Consider the following 16,599-nt stretch of genomic DNA (forward strand, 5'->3'; position numbering starts at 1 on the left):
CCTTTAAATAAAGATTCAATAAAAATCATAGGTTGCTTTTTCCAGAATCTTTTCCAGTGAAAGGTGACTGATTAATCTATCCTAGATGTTTTAAATACTAACTATGCACTTACTTATGTAGGGTCCACTTCAATAACTCTATGAAGATGTATCAACAAAGAAAAGAAAACCTAAAAGTCTAAGAGAGGATCTTGTACATGAGAATCTGGAATGTGGATTGTGAGCTAACGTATTTAGGACCCTATGACACTGATGTGTTAACAAAAAGGAATCATCACTGTAAGTTTCCATTTGACTACAATATTGCTTTATGATTTTTCTAAATATTTGAACTTTTATCATTTTCAAAGTTTTTAGCAAAAACAAAATGCTGCTTTCCAATTTAGGGGGCAGCCTATTCATGTATTCTGCCAATCATACATTCATGCCAACTTACACACTAAGACAGGATTCTGCAAATACAGTCATATGAAGCACTTTCTGCAGGCTTCAAAAGATGCATGGAAATGAAATATTCTGCAAAGAATCCTTATTTTAAACCATTTCTGAGAACGAGTTTACATTTATAATATACACAAGAATACTTTCAGATTCTTGCTAGAAAAAGATGGGAATACTAACATTTTGAAACCTATATGTGACCAAATCAATTAGACTGCAACTGAGAACCTTCTTACAAAGTTAGAGTCAACAAAAAGATCATCCAGAAGTTGGGGGTTGTTGTGTGTTTTTCGGGCTGTATGGCCATGTTCCAGAAATATTCTCTCCTGACATTTCGCCCACATCTATGGCAGGCATCCTCAGAGGTTGTGAGATATCTCACAACCTCTGAGGATGCCTGCCACATATGTGGGTGAAGGAGAGAATGCTTCTGGAACATGGCCATACAGCCCGGAAAACACACAACAACCCTGTGATTCCGGCCATGACAGCCTTCGACAACTCATCCAGAAGTGTTTTGAAGACTGTCAAGGAGGAAAATATTTAGCTACTTACTTTATTGGCCTTTTCCAACAATTTTATGGATTTCTAGTTTTATAGTTTCTAACTAGCCTAAAACAGAGCTCTATGCAAGAGGCTTGATCGGAAACCTACATAAATAAAAAGGATATACAGCATTTACTTTTACTTTTATTCCACTGCAATCAATACCAGAGGCAAACAGTATGTTTGGGAACTACAGTCCAGTCATCTTTCAAAGTGTATGTATGTATGTGCCTTCAGGTTGCCCGTCTTCATTTTTCACTGGGATTTTATTTATTTATTTACAGTATTTGTATTCCGCCCCTCTCACCCTGAAGGGGACTCAGGGCAGATCACATTATATACATTCAATGCCCATATACACATAGAACCCAGACAGAGTCAGAGGCAATTTAACCTTCTTCTGAGGGGATGTTCGATTCTGGCCACAGGGGGGAGCAGCTGCTTCATCATCCACTGTGACCGCACTTCCTCATTCCAACGTCGTAAATTATTTGAATTTGCCTCCCCACTTTATAAGTGGTACCTTATTTCCTACTTGATAGATGCAACTATCTTTTCGGGTTGCTAGGTCAGCAACGAGCAGGGGCTACTTTTTATTTTTTAATTGCCGAGTGCTCACCCTGCCATGGGCTGGCCCCGAACTCATGGCTTCATGGTCAGAGTGATTTATTGCAGCAGGCTGCTTACCAGCCTGCGCCACAGCCTGGCCCACATAATAGCGTCCAAAATATGGTGACAGAGAGAAAAATATGCATGATCAACGCCATCAATATACTGGTTCATATGTGTGTAAGTATGGATATATATGCAGTCAACAATCATAGTTGTATCCAGGTTATAAATGATTCTGCTGCATTTAGGAATGGAAGAACAGAACTACAAGGAGCTATTTTTATATGACCACATTATTTTTCCAGTTCTCCAAAAGGACAAGTGTAACTTCTCAGGAAAGGGAAGGATCATAAGATGTAATCTGAAACTTAGGAAAAAGGAAAGGACAGATATCCATAGATGCACTTGTCAATGGATAGTTACATCTAAGAGGCAGAACCCAGTTTCATAGTTCCATTTTCACTGTTTTTGGCAACTGGTTAAAAAAATTCCTTCAAACACTCCCACTGTTTATGAACTTCTTCATATATAACACAAATGAAAGGAGACACGTTTTAGATATAGATAGAGATACAAAAGAAGCCACGACTATTTGTGCAGAAGTGGAATATCTAACCCAAGTCTTGTGAGCATACCAGAGAATATAGAGAAGCGAAATGGCAACCAAAAATAATGGCTTCCCATTAAATCAAGCAACAATTTCTGATTCCTGTAATGGATTTCCTCTACAGGCTGGCCCTGCAGTTACAGCCCTTAGTTCCTATCACTCAGCTTTTCCTTTTACCCTGAAGATCCCTCCCTAGATCTGAACTCTTTATGGGCAAGTGGCTGTGTTGATCAGTGGGTTCAATGTGGTGAGCCTGACTAATGATCACCAATTCTTAAGTAAAACAGTCAGACAGTTATAAAAAAGTAAAACAAGATGTGTATATAACAAATAAGAAATCCCTGAACTCTTTTCTCATACATGGCTCCCAAAACCCTATTCAGATCCCTCCCATCTTTGACTGCTCTTAACATATTCCATATTTTCCCATCTGACAAGCCTTTTCCCCCATAGACCCTCACTTTACAGGATTCATTAAACTGTGATGGCTGGTTCTAACCAGGATTACCCAGGTTCTCTTTTCACAATTCCTACTTGAAAATGATGGTCTTACTTGAACTTGTGAGAATGCTCTTTTATTCTTTTAAGATGAGGATGACGTAACAGTTGATCAGCACATCCTGTAGCAGTGTATTTTTCTTTGGTGTTCACTATATTCCAAATTGAGGACAATGAGGGAGAGGAACAAACAGATACCATCATGCTACAAGGAATTCCAGGAACATTCATGAACTCTGGATGTATTTGTAAAAATCTTCCTCTGAAACTAGCCTTTTTGTAGATAACTATCCAATAAATAAAGTACATACTTCGAAAACATGTTTTCTGTGTTTTAGATGATAATGATAATCTAAATACCAACACATTTCTCTTTTTATCAACATATTTTCATGGGAGACTGAAATAGGAGGGAGTGGGTTGGATATCCTGAAATGAGGTCCATAGGGGTTGGGTCAAAGTAACATGCTGGAGCAGATCATGAAACAGCTTGTCGTGTGATGCATTTCCAGTAATCCATCCACAATCAAGAGACAGAACACAGTGGATAGGATCCAGAGCCTCTTCCTACTGAAATCACTGCAAATGAAAATGTTCAAGATTTATCCCATATATTCTATTAGTCCCTCCCTTTGAATAACAAAAGTATACTTATCACAGCCCCTCCAACTAAAGTTCTGGCCAGAAAAAGGAGAAGATGTTAAGATAGAAATAAATAAGACACAATTTTGTTAGTCCCATCTCCAAGTCATCATACTAGCTGTCTATGATTCACAGTACTTCATGTTTTGGAATGCCCTATATCCTACCACAGGTATGGGCAAACTTTTTTTGTCTTGTGGCCGCATTGCGGGCCTGGCTGGGAGAGCCAGGCCAGAAGAGAGGGAGGCCAGGCACACGCTGGGTGGGTGTGGGCCTGGGACAATCTCAGGTTGTCCTCCCAGCATAAGAAGGGGGTTGCTTGCCCTATTCTTTTGTCAAGAGGAAGCCAAGACACTCAGCAAACTGCCCCAATCCTCTTCCTCGATCCCCCTCCCCTTTCTCTTTCCCTGATCCTAGGGCTGTCCTCTTGGCATTATGCCAGGAGAAGAGCAAGACAGGAGGTGGTTGAGAGTGCTCCAGAGGGCTCTCAGACACCCTGTGCCTTCTTTGAGCCATCCTCCCAGCATACGAATGGGGCCACTCACACCATCATTATGCTGGGAGGAGGCCGAGACACAAAGTGACTGAGAGCGCTCCAGAAGGCTTTCAGCTACTACCCCATCTTTTTGACATAAGGATGCAGTGGGCAGCCATGTACCTCTGCCAAGAGGACAGGAAAATGAGGGGGGCTGAGATAAGCACCCAGGGGGTCGCATCCAGCCCCTGGGCCTTAGTTTGCCCATGCCTGTACTACCTGATGAATCTTCCTGAAGTTACTAGTTGGCCATCACTAGGAAAAGAACTCTAGACACACTGGCTAATTGGAGTGAGTAATGTTTACAAACTAGAATCTTTGATTAGATAATGTGCATTTTAGCAGTCTAGAGCAGAGAGAAAAAAGCGCAACCCCATCACCATCTTCTACCCTGAAAACCAATTATGTTGCTTAACACTTTACATGAAATTACACTGTCAAGCATTTACACTTAAATTCCAGAAGTATGAGTTCCTGAAACACTAAAATAAAAAAAAACACAAGAGGTCATAATGAAACTATGTTATGCAGATGCCAAAGAATCCCTGACAAATGTTCAGAAATGTATATAGGTCCCTATAATCTAGCCAAGTTTGGAAGATGACCTATGTGCCACTGACTCAAGTGTTTCGTCTCCTTTCCCATACAAATTGTCCTCTCTCCTTCACCTTGCTCTTAGTACTCTGATCTACATCAAGGGTTATCAATGTTGACAAAACTGTCCTTGACACTAGAACCTGAATTACACTCTGAACAGAAAAAAAATAGATGACATTCACACAGATGTAGCAGATCTAATGCAAATCAATAAACAAGTGGCAGAAAAAGTAACACAGAAAGGAATGGAGAGTACAGTTTTCCACATCATCATTATTAATTCAGGATATATCTGCTGTGGCCATTCAAAGATTTAAACAATCTTGGCAGGAGATACAATGAAGAAGGAAAAGCTACATGGTAGTGGTAGGAGGTGGGCCCCGAAATTGAGATGATGAATGTCTTACTCTAAATCAGGCCTGCACAACCTGTGGCCCTCCAGATGTTTTGGACTACAGCTCCCATAATTTCTGATCACTGAACAAGCTGGCTACGGCTCCTGGATGATTATCCAGGAGCCGTAGCCAGCTTGTTCAGTGGTCAGAAATTATGGGAGCTGTAGTCCAAAACATCTGGAGGGCCACAGGTTGTGCAGGCCTGCTCTAGATAGACTCATGTCTATTTTGTAATTACATTAAATCACATGGAAATGTTAAAACGAATTGAAGTTGATTACACTTTATTTGAACTCCAAAGAATTTAAAGAACCTTCTTCAAAATAAAATGCTATCATATACAATTTAATTTTTTCTTAGTGTTACAGTGTTTTTCCAATTTTATATGTTCATCATTTTGCCACATCTATTTTCAGATTTCCACAAATGTAGACATTTGGCTAGTAGTGCTACACTACTTGAATACATCTTTATCACAATTTCCTTTATGTAGGACCAATAGTCTTGTGCATTTGTATAGAATCACTATCTGTTCCTGTTTGTTTTATATATAAGGCCCCATTTTTGTTTTTCAGCACCTCTCCTGAAAACGGGCGCCTTTCCAAATGACCTTTTCCGATCAAGGTCAGAAAAAACAAAGATTTTTGGCCCATTGGCAGCAAAGCGCCAGGGGCTGCCAGGATCTACATCCAAGTGCGCCAAGTGTCGGGCACTCAGCTATAGGCCCTGCTAGGGCCTATGAGCACCGAGTAAGAGGCACTCAGCGTGCCAAAAATCAGCCAATCAAATGGCTACCATTCCCACTTTTCTTTTGTTTCACTGATATATCCGTTCCAGAAGGGGGTGTACCGTTTCGTGCATTCCAAATGTACAAGATGGTACGAAAATACAAATAAACAGATGAGACGGTAACCGGGCCCATGATTAATTACCAATTCTTTTGATTTTTCCTAACAAATTGTATTTCTGTACTTTCAAGCAAATGGCAACCTTGTGGTATAATGTTTCAGAAGACTAAAAAATAATTTCTGCAAAAGAAGATTCCAAAATAGATTTGTGAATACACACAGACTGAAAAAGAATTTTAAAGAATATACCAGAAACAGATTAATATATGCAACAATCATCTAGACCACTGCTTCTTAAACTTTTCCATTCGGTACCCCTTTTGGCCTGATAAAAGTTTATGTGACCACATGTAGATAGGTACATAAAATAGTATAAACATCAAACATTTACTGATAACAAATCAGCATTTGCATGTCTTGCTAAACAGGATGATTTTCCTTTTTATAAAGTACAGATGAAGTATCTTCTGGAGAATCCACTGTAAGCAGTGTACAACATATTTGTGAAAAAGTCTAAACTGTCACAGGGTGACATTCAGAAAAAAAATTGGGAGTCCAACATTGAGTTTAGGGGACTTCGTGTGGGGTCGGGATCCACAGTTTAAGAAGCAGTCGTCAAGACCATCTTTGAGTGGCTGCAACCATGTAAACAGAATAACACCTCTGAACCAGAATGAATGAATGAATGTTCACTATACTATGTATTTCATGAATTTATTTGGTATACATTCTGGTAGATTTCAGACTGTAAGCTTTGATATTTACCACCCCTCCAATGATCATGTGTCTTGATAAAGTGCCATTTACATTTCATACTGTGGTTACACTTATTTCACAGTAAAAACAAATGTTAAACAAAAGGTTAAACGTGTTTCCAGATACGATTATCACATATTTCTAACACCCAGAAAACCTCAATGTGTATTAATGTGCTCATATAATCTTCAATTGTGTAAAATTCAACACTGAAAGAAATCTCAGTGAATACTTAAATAAAATACTCTTAAAATTATAATGCAGGGCTGGATCCAAAGGAGCACATGTGCTGTTTTATCCCTTACACCAAGTGAAAATAGTAAAACTAGTAAAACTAAGATGGTTTGAGTAAACTTGAGAGTAGGTACGGCCTACCTAACATAATATGGCAAAAGCCTGCATGCAGCAATGTATGTATATTGCTAGCTGATATTTTCCTTTCTAATACCCTGAATCAGAGACCATGCCCCAAAAAGAGCATGACAAAAGACAATCCTCTAGCTATCTTTGAATAAACAAAAATATTATTCTCACAATTCTAAGCAGTTACAAGAAAGTAACCAGATAATAAACATTTCTTTTAAAATGTGGGAAAGGTTTTCAGGAATACCAAAGCTTTTAATTGATTTAAAGAACAACAGATGACCAAAATATCAGAACAAAAACACACCTCTTATTATCAAGTCAGATAACATGGATAAAACAACTCTCCATTTCAAAATGTATCTCAATATGAAGACACAACATTTTAGAGTTGTATATTTCTATTATGAAATGTATTAGATAAATTTAGTATTGAATAGATTTATCCATGTCATCTTCAAAAGGAGTACTAAAGCAAATGTTTACCTGTATCCAAACGCTTTACAGGGGACTCATCATCCACCTCAGAATCTCCACATGCGCTTCTTGATCTTTTTCTGGGCTGCAGTAGTGTCTCCAACCTTGGAAGGACTACAGACAAAAAGGTTTTGGTCCCTAGCTGTGGAGAAGTTGGCTGGGTTTCAGTGTTCTTTGCAGACTTTGGGGGGCTTACACTTTTCGATTTGCAGAAGAGAATGGATGTACGTCTGTTTACATCAGTTGATGACTCAGCTACAGCAGAAACAGTCGACTCACTGAGATTATTGTCAAGTAAGTTTTCTGGAGTGTGTCCATTTATTTCTTTCTGAATGGAAGTACTATACAATTCATTGTCAAATTTTACTCTTTTGTAATGCTTATTCTGCTCTGGATTGAGTTCTACTGGTTTGAGGGTTGGTGGCTCTGAATTAGTCTCCGAGTTTGAAGGAAGAGGTAATGCATCTGATGGTTCAAGTTTAGGGGGAGATTTATCTCCTGAAAAAATTAATAAAGTTGGGTTTTTGAAAACTGATAAGTTATAAGAGCTACTACATAAAACTTAGTATCAGATATGTAGCCCACAATATTTATTATTGTTTGATACAAAGTATAACACCTCACATGCATAAACTTTAAACAAACTGTCCTAGTTAATGCCTGGATTTATATGGGAATATAATAGGTGTAAAAAAAGAGTGCTTCTAATCCTCAAAATAATATGCATATTAGCAAGTCCCACTGGACCACAGGACTTATTGATGCTATTGTGGGTGATAAGTGGAGAGTTCTGACTTGTGACCATATTTAAACCACTAAAATACTGTATACTCGGACGGGTAATAGTATTTTATGGCTTAAACTGTTTATGGGAGTGCTCACAACTAAATAAAGGAAGATGATAAGAATATACCTAATTTATTAAACTATTTGTTATCTTTTTTACTTTTTTGCAGCCTGAACTACAGAATTAATAAAGGTCCAATCAAAGTTCTGCTAAATTATTATTATTAAGGACTGCAAACCCATTTTAGGGTTATTGCTAAAGATTTCAAATTTAGCAAAGCATGCATTGACATCTTCATGAAAAATAAATACCAAGAAATACTATTTGTAATAATAATAAATAAAAAACCCTGTCCAGCTGTCAATGTGTGTGCCCCCCTAACTATTTATTTCAATGCCATTTTAGGCATTCTTTACAGTATTTATGCATTGGTTATGCATATTTTGGTCAAGAAAGCCAACTATACTAGGTTTTTGGCAGAAATATATCCCTTACTCTGCAGTTCATATACAGTATCCAGGAACTCCATACAGACTGAATAAGGACACAAAAATGACAACTATTTCTACTAAAGGATTTTGACAGTATTTTAAACTGACAGCACTGGGTGAATGCTTTTGTGTGGTCAGCAACCCCAATAGTCCTTGATAAAAGCTTGGGTTTAACATTAATTTCTGATATTGTGCACTGCAAACGCTAAAACAACCCCTAATAAATAACTCAAACAGCATCTTCATATTTTAATCCCATTCATTTTCATATTGAGTAATAATATCAGAACATAATGGCCTAAATCCTATTGTTTGTCCCAAACAAGTCCAAACCACTGAGGAACTTAATACGTCAATGTTTGCATAAGTTCCAATGATTCAATGGGTCTAAATCAAAACTAAAAGCTAGCATTCATTCCATAAAATGTTTCAATTCATAATCTTAATTTTTACTTTGTTTTGTACTGGTACTTTAAGAAGCATCTATAAAACTTAATTCTTAAATCAATTTGATTTTCTTAGAAATTTTACGAAGAAAGAGGAAGTTATTTCATGCTTGTTAAATGGCACAAACAAAAAGATATGGTGGGGGCCCAAGAGCTATTGACAGTAAGTAAACCCATACAAAGCTAGATGCTTGGTGACTATAGAGTTTGCCAAGACATAAAGCTGAATTCTATGGATGTCTTTTTTGAAGAGTATATCAAAAGTCTTACAAAAGTGTTACAAGGGTGGAATGGAAAAAGTGCAACTTTCCATGTAGTATTAAAACTAGACATTCACTTGAAAAGTAGTGCCATCATGAGCAATTCATCTAATTAGTTTATTATTATCTCTATGGTATAGTTTTATAGGATCCATTCAAATATGACATTACAAGTTGGATGTGCAGTTTTTGAAATGACATCCAACTGATGTAAGTTATTGTATGCAAATATATGTTTGTGCATCTGTAAACACACACACACACACACACACACACGGATAGGATTGATGCCTGCCAAAAAATTAAGAATTCTGATTTATTCCAAAAAGCTTTTCCTTTGTATTTATTTATGCACTATTAAAGGCCAAGAAGCAAAAGGTGGAGAAACGGAAGTGTTTTCTCTTGAAAATTTCCCATTTCCATTTTTCCAATGGAAAAATATAACATTTGGGAGTACCTTGAAAAAAGCACATATTAAAAATTCTCTCTTTTGCAATGCAAGTGTCTTTCTAACCTAAAGCTTTATTCAATCGAAGTGTTTAGTGTAACATTTTTACATAGCATTAGAGAATACTAAAGTACACTACGCCTACAGGGGACTGCCATCTTTATGAGATGAGCACAACAGGCTTGAAAATAAATACATGCCCTCTGCTGGTGAACTCTGGTTTAATCAGGATATACCAGAAGTATGCAGAATCTGCTCTCCTTCAGAACTGGACTTGCACTCATCTGTTTTCATCTCAGAAAACTTAAACATTCAGAAAACTTAAACAGATGAGTTACATGCTCTATAGTATTTAAGAAACCAATGCTTTCAATATCGTTCTAAATTTTAACTTGATATCCAGTTACTTTACTTATCCTTAATACTGGACTATTTTTTCCCTCCTTTTCCGATTTTTTCCCCTGACAACTGAGATATATAAGGCATTTACCCACTAGATTAAAAAGAAGTATTTGAGTCGTTGAAGAAAAGTAAGTTTAGGTTTGGGAAATTAGGGAATCACATATTTCAATTTTTTCTACATTTTCATCCTAATCAACAAAACAGGGTGCAAAGTTTTAATATTTCTTAAATGTTACATTCCAAATTTATCTGGGGATCTTAGCAGAAACATGCAGATGTGGGTTTTTTAAAGCTTTCGTTATGCAATTATGAACATTAAATTTAAATTTGCTATCAACACAATTTATTAAAACCCAAGAAGCTGAACAATTAATTCTAAATAAACTTCTTTCTTCAAGTGTATATGACAAATACCACCAACTAATTAATATTGCCTTAATAATCAATGTATTTCTTACCTTCTTCTTCACCTTCTTGTTCTAATACTGCATTTTCTTCCTCAAAACTTCCAATACCTGACTCAATCTGAGGGAGCTGATGTTGTTGCTGACTTATCTTGCTCCGAATCAAGTTAATTTCCTTCTTTAAAAGCTTTGCTCGTTTGCTCCGAGACCCACTGGATTTCATCGCACAGGTAAGATCAAGCTTTTCTAACAATTCTCGCAGCTGCTCTTCCAAAGACATGTGGACTCTGTTAGCAGGATTCAATAACCTATCCACTGCAGTTAAGAGATAAAGAGATTGAACAGCATTTCTCCCAAAGCACAGAGAACAAAGTAGAAACAGTGTGACTCTACTGTAGCACCAATACTGAGTAAATTGCAATATTCTATTCCACTATTGAATAGAGCAGGATTTCTCAGCAAGGTCTGCTTGACTCCTAAGGTTGCATTAGAGGTTGCTAGCATTCTGTTACAGATCTTGATTGAAAAAGTAGATCCTTTATGTGCTGCAGATACAATAAATCATATGCAAAGGGAAAAAGTTGGAAAACCCACACATTTGACTGCAGTGTCATGGAAGATAAAACTGAAATATCCACAATCTGCACTCTGCTGCCTCAATCCAGAAAACATATATTGGATTTTCTGCAAACTGGAACTGCGGTGTTCCATGCAGTAAGAATTTTTAAGGACATGCAATCCTTGAAGCATGCCTAATAAGGCTGTGTGATCAATAAAAAAATGTTTCAAAAGTCATTAAAAATTTAGGGGGCATTTCATTTCTAAAGAGTCATTAATGAAAATTTCGTTACTATAACAAGAGTAACAAAATTTTGTTACTTGTCATAATAATTGCACAAATAGTGGAACTTCAGGGGCTCCTTTCTCCCTCATTTTTACAGCTATTGGGGTAAAACTTGCTATAATGGTGGAACACATTTACCCCTGTTAGGCCATCAAGTTTCAAAACATTTCACTCATCCACTCATTTTTGGGGAATTTTCAAAGTTTTTATAGACAACATTTTTGAAAAGGCACTACAAGAGCTATCTCCTCGAATTTTCCATACAATGATACAAGGTAACGGGATCATTCCCCCCCCCCCCCCCAAACTTTCAGCAATATTCATACATCTACTGATTTTAGGGTTTTTAAAAAGTTTTGACAAAAACATTTTTTAAAAAGCCACAACAGCGATTTTATTGAATGTCTCTCATATTGATCAGTAGATTTTCCATTTAGGGATTTCTTGCCAGCCCAGCCCAGCGTTTTACTTACTAGAAGTATCAGTTAGACCTCCTCTTTGCAGATTCAATAATTTATTGGAACTCTGGCTGGCTGCTGCAATGGAGGGACATCTCTCCCCTATTCTGATTGGAGCTTTCTGATGCTGAGCAGAATTCTGAGAAATGTAGTTTAAGGCAGGGCCTTTTGAATTCTCTCGCACAGGGTTCCTTGCCTTCCCAAACTACATTTCCTAGAATTCTGTGCTTTCTCAGTCTCTTTCCAATGAACTCTGCTTTCTCCCTGCTGCTTCCCTCTCATAATGGTGAGAGGCCATTAATTTAGAGGGAAGGCAGCCTTTTTGGCTTGGCTTTGTTTTCTTGTGCTGGAAATTAAATTGACTTGGGGGGGGGGGTTTCTGAGATTTACAAAATTCAAACGAAAAACTATTGGGTACTTCTGATTCTTAAGGTTTTTGGAGGGGGCCAAGCTTGTATGTCAGATATCGCATAATAAGTACAAATTTAATAAACTTGATAAAACTTACAATGACTAACAAAAAAATTGCACACCCCTAATGCCTAAATATGTTGAAACTTGTGAATACTGAAATTGGGCAAAAACCTGCCAGTATTTGATAATACTGTATCAATATTTATTGCGATAGGTTCTTACCGTCTTCCCAAGTAAAAGGTGGAGGAGATTCAAGTTTAGGCCGTTCAGGTAAGTGCATTCCAGTTTCATTATTATATCCAATTGCCTCAGCATCTCTTCTAGCTTGTCTCAGAACAACACCTCCTTGGTCTCTTAATCGCACAGCAGCTCTGTAGAATATTGTATCTTTTGCATTGTATTTCATACAGTTATCAATAATAAAGTTGAAATCTTCTTCAAACTCACTGAGATTTTTGTAACCTTGGCCATCTAACCGTTCTCTCATAGTAGAAAAATCCATAGGATGTTTAATATGATCCAAATAATCAGGAACCTGAAGTGCATTTTTAAAATAATGAAAAGTTGTTTAAATTCTCTGTCCTTTAAAACCTTCACAAAGATTCCAATTTCATTGACTTACAAAAGGCAAATTTGTCTAATTTTTCCACAAAAACACATCTATTGAATCAACAAGATCCAACTAAATGTGTATATGTTTTCTCTTTTTCCAACATTAATTTAAAAAGTAAATATTTTTTCTGTTTTCCACCACACTACTTTTAAAAGAAACACTTTTTGGAAAAGTAAAATGTGTGTGAGAACTGTGTGGCTCTTCAAATGTTGAACTACAAATTCCAACCAGCTCTATCCAGTATAGTCAGTGGTGAGGAATGCCAAGACCTGCAGTTCAACAGCTACAGAGCCTTAACACTCTGATTTACGGTATGATCGAAAAGTAAATTTCAGAAAATTTTACTATGATACAGTACTCATTTGCTGATAAAAATAATAAGAAAAAATACTGTGTTTTAGAAAATGAATGAAAGTAACAATTTATTTATATATATTTTTCATGTCAGGAGAGACTTGAGAAACTACAAGCCGCTTCTGGTGTGAGAGAACTGGCCATCTGCAAGGACGTTGCCCAAGGGACACCCAGATATTTTTGATGTTTTTACCATCCTTATGGGAGGCTTTTCTCATGTCCCGCATGGAGCTGGAGCTGATAGAGGGAGCTCATCTGTGCTCTCCCCAGGTTGGATTCAAACCTGGAAGCCTTCAGGTCAGCAACCCAAACTTCAAGTCACAAAGATTTAGCCCACTATGCCCCGGGGGCTCCAGATTAAAGCTATTAAACTGTATTTTAAACAACCATATTTTAAAAGAAAAAATAGTCATTTTTGCCAAATAATATTATTTATATTAGATTGTTCAATAATAATACTGTCAACCAGATCAAAAAGTTTAGGTTTTACCTCTTTCAGATTAACTGGTTGAGCAAATATACGAGCAGAATCCTTTTCCTGTAGCTGGTCCAGTACTGACCGCAGCAAAACAGTAAATGGAGTTAGCTGAAGCTCCATGGCAACCTGCTCCACTTTAATCTACACAATAGAAGAGAAATACAGATCATTAATGAATATGACTACAGGCTACTTAGCTATTGTAATGATGATACAAACCAAGATTTAACATCAACCTTGCAGTCCTAAGAAGTAAATTATTCTTTTGTGTAGGACTCTGGCATTAATGTAATAAAAGTACAGTAGCATACGCAGCCGAAGTACAGTTTGTTTAATATTCATCTGGTCACTAACAGATCAACTACAAAATTAGATGCAAATCAGTAATATAACCAAATGCAGAATTAGGAGAAAAGAGTATGAGATTGGAGAGGAAGGAAGCTGTACTATATTCATAAACCACAAAGTGTTTAAGAGGTTCAAAATAATTCACATACATCTGAACACAGACCTATCCTGTAGAAACATCTGTGACCTTATATCAATGCTTATATCATTTTCTTCTCATTGCAGAAAAATCAAAACAATTTGGTTCTTACAAAATAGCTTGCACAGGTACCTCTGGATAGTATCTTGAATTCTTAAATGAACATTTTCTAAAGGTAGGCAAACCATGGCCTCCAGATGTTATTTACCTACAACTTTCCTCATCCTAAGCAGAGGAGTTGGACTGCAACTCCCAATATCTTGCCTGGAACAGTCAACAATAAGGATAGGATGGCAGCTACCCTCTATCAGCTGAAACACCAGGTGTTGTTTATTGATTTTAATGAAATATCCATTATTCTAAAATGCTCAAAGAACTAGGTACATTTCCCCTTCAAGTGAGCCATAATTATATGTCTTAGGATTTTATTTAAAGTTTACTTAATATTTAAAAGAAGCCCCCAGTGGCACAGCGGGTTAAACCGCTGAGCTGCTGAACTTGCTGACCAAAAGTTGGGGGTTTGAATCCGGAGAGCAGGGTGAGCTTCAGCTGTTACCCCCAGCTTCTGCCAACCTAGCAGTTTGAAAACATGCAAATGTGAGTAGATCAATAGGTACTGCTCTAGCGTTAAGGTAATGGTGCTCCATGCAGTCATGACCTTGGAGGTGTCTACGGACAATGCTGGCTCTTTGGCTTAGAAATTGAGATGGCTGCCAACCCCCAGAGTTGGACGCGACTAGACTTAATGTCAGGGGAAAACCTTTACCATTCCCTAATATTTAAGATGGCAATTTAGAATTACTTACACCTCATGCTTCAACACTTAAACATAAAGGAAATGAAAACTAATCACTTTCCAGTCACTTTTCAATTGGGGGGATGGTGGTGTAGGGGCACAAAACTGATTCTTACCACAGTTGTCCTTTTCATGTGTATTTAAATCTTGCCTTCAAAATCCAACCAAAATCAGTGGCATGCATACCTACCTGCTCTCTTTTTAATTTTTCCCGTTTTCGTATAAGCTCTATCAACAACCGTGCTCTCTCAAGGTCATGGCGAAGCCGTTGCCAGTACTTCAACTTCTCCTTTAAGGCTTGTGTTTCTTCATCATCTTCCCTCTTAAGCAAGAAAAAAATAGTTTATGTGCTATTCCACTGTTACCACACATCTTAGCAGTTATTCTACTGCTATGTTTAATTCAAACAAGCATTTCATAAACAGTCCAACAAAGTTGGGAACTTACTGCCAATGAAATACCGTAGTTCTTTTTTGTTGCAGAACAAAGAAGAAGTTAAACTGATCCTAGTTATCTGTGGCATACTTTACCAACTCAAATCATAAAGCAACGACACTTGAATTAGAAAGGATACATACCTGTTGAGTGTTTCTTTGTGACTGCAAACTGGACTGCAGCCTTCTCAATAAAGGAACACCATTTCTGGACAGCCTTTTAAGTAACCAGTAACTGTGAACTCTTTCAACAAATTGTTTCTTCCGCTGAATAGCCACCCGATTCATAATTTTATTCAATCTACAATGTGGGAGGGGAGAATAATATATATTTCTGTAATGAAGTGCTGCAAATTTTCAGAAGAGTTCTCTCACCGTAAAAAGTTATTCTTAAATGCTGACATGTTTGTAGGATGAAATATCAGAAGAGTGAATGGACACACACAGACCATTTTTAGTGTATCTTTTGAATGGCAGACTATCACACCACAAACTGTCCCAGAGCTTTCTTCAGTTTCAAAAAGGTTATCATATGCCATGGTGATATTCTGCTCAATCCACCCAATACATGTGCATGTGGAAATATCATAATTATTTGTTTACAATATACTATAAAGAATTATATAAATTGCACAAAGCCTAATGAGAATATCGTATTTACTTCTTACTTAGTAACACCAATAACATAGAGGCAATCCCCAAATTACGAACAAGATAGGTTCGTATGCAAGTCGGACAGATATATTTTAAAGTGTAACTTCAGCTATATATGTATAGTTTTGGATAACATAGGGGAGGGTTAACATCACCTCCGTGGGGTTTGTTTTCCGGTCTAAGCCCCAGTTCAGAAAATTTCAGCTTACTTTCTGCCCCTGTAATAATTGGATTTTGAAAAATTTGGCTCGTTGTAGATACAAGGATTGGTGATAAAGCTTCAGTTGGCACACCTTTTTCTCATGATAATTCTTTCAGGGCTGAATTTCCCTTCCTATAGTTAGATTTATCTCACTTCCTGATGTCTCACCCCCGTTTGTAACTATGAGTCATTTATAAGTCGGATGTTTGTAACTTGGGGATGCCTATACACACCTTTAAAACATAAATATTATTACCACCACATTTTTTTCCCCTTTGATGTGTTTGTTTTGTCATTGAAGTCATATATT

At 37.1% G+C, this 16,599-nt stretch overlaps 1 protein-coding gene across 8 annotated transcripts in view; it reads right to left on the reverse strand.

The window, feature by feature from the left end:
- Positions 1-16,599, reverse strand: part of brd1 (bromodomain containing 1) — a 51,656-nt gene that overhangs the window by 14,599 nt on the left and 20,458 nt on the right. For 5 of the 8 annotated variants that reach the window (XM_008117114.3, XM_003224973.4, XM_008117113.3 and 2 more), the window contains exons 3-8: positions 15,578-15,734; positions 15,190-15,321; positions 13,729-13,857; positions 12,494-12,806; positions 10,610-10,870; positions 7,327-7,815 (exon numbers count right to left, since the gene is read on the reverse strand). In XM_008117114.3, the coding sequence (XP_008115321.1) occupies positions 7,327-7,815; positions 10,610-10,870; positions 12,494-12,806; positions 13,729-13,857; positions 15,190-15,321; positions 15,578-15,734 (1,481 nt within the window). Of the gene's footprint in view, positions 1-2,759; positions 2,857-7,326; positions 7,816-10,609; positions 10,871-12,493; positions 12,807-13,728; positions 13,858-15,189; positions 15,322-15,577; positions 15,735-16,599 lie in introns of all 8 variants that reach the window. The other 3 variants (XM_003224972.4, XM_008117115.3, XM_062982249.1) reach the window with 2 other exon arrangements.

Source organism: Anolis carolinensis, chromosome 5 (genome assembly GCF_035594765.1).
Source record: "Anolis carolinensis isolate JA03-04 chromosome 5, rAnoCar3.1.pri, whole genome shotgun sequence".
Classification (NCBI taxonomy): domain Eukaryota; kingdom Metazoa; phylum Chordata; class Lepidosauria; order Squamata; family Dactyloidae; genus Anolis; species Anolis carolinensis.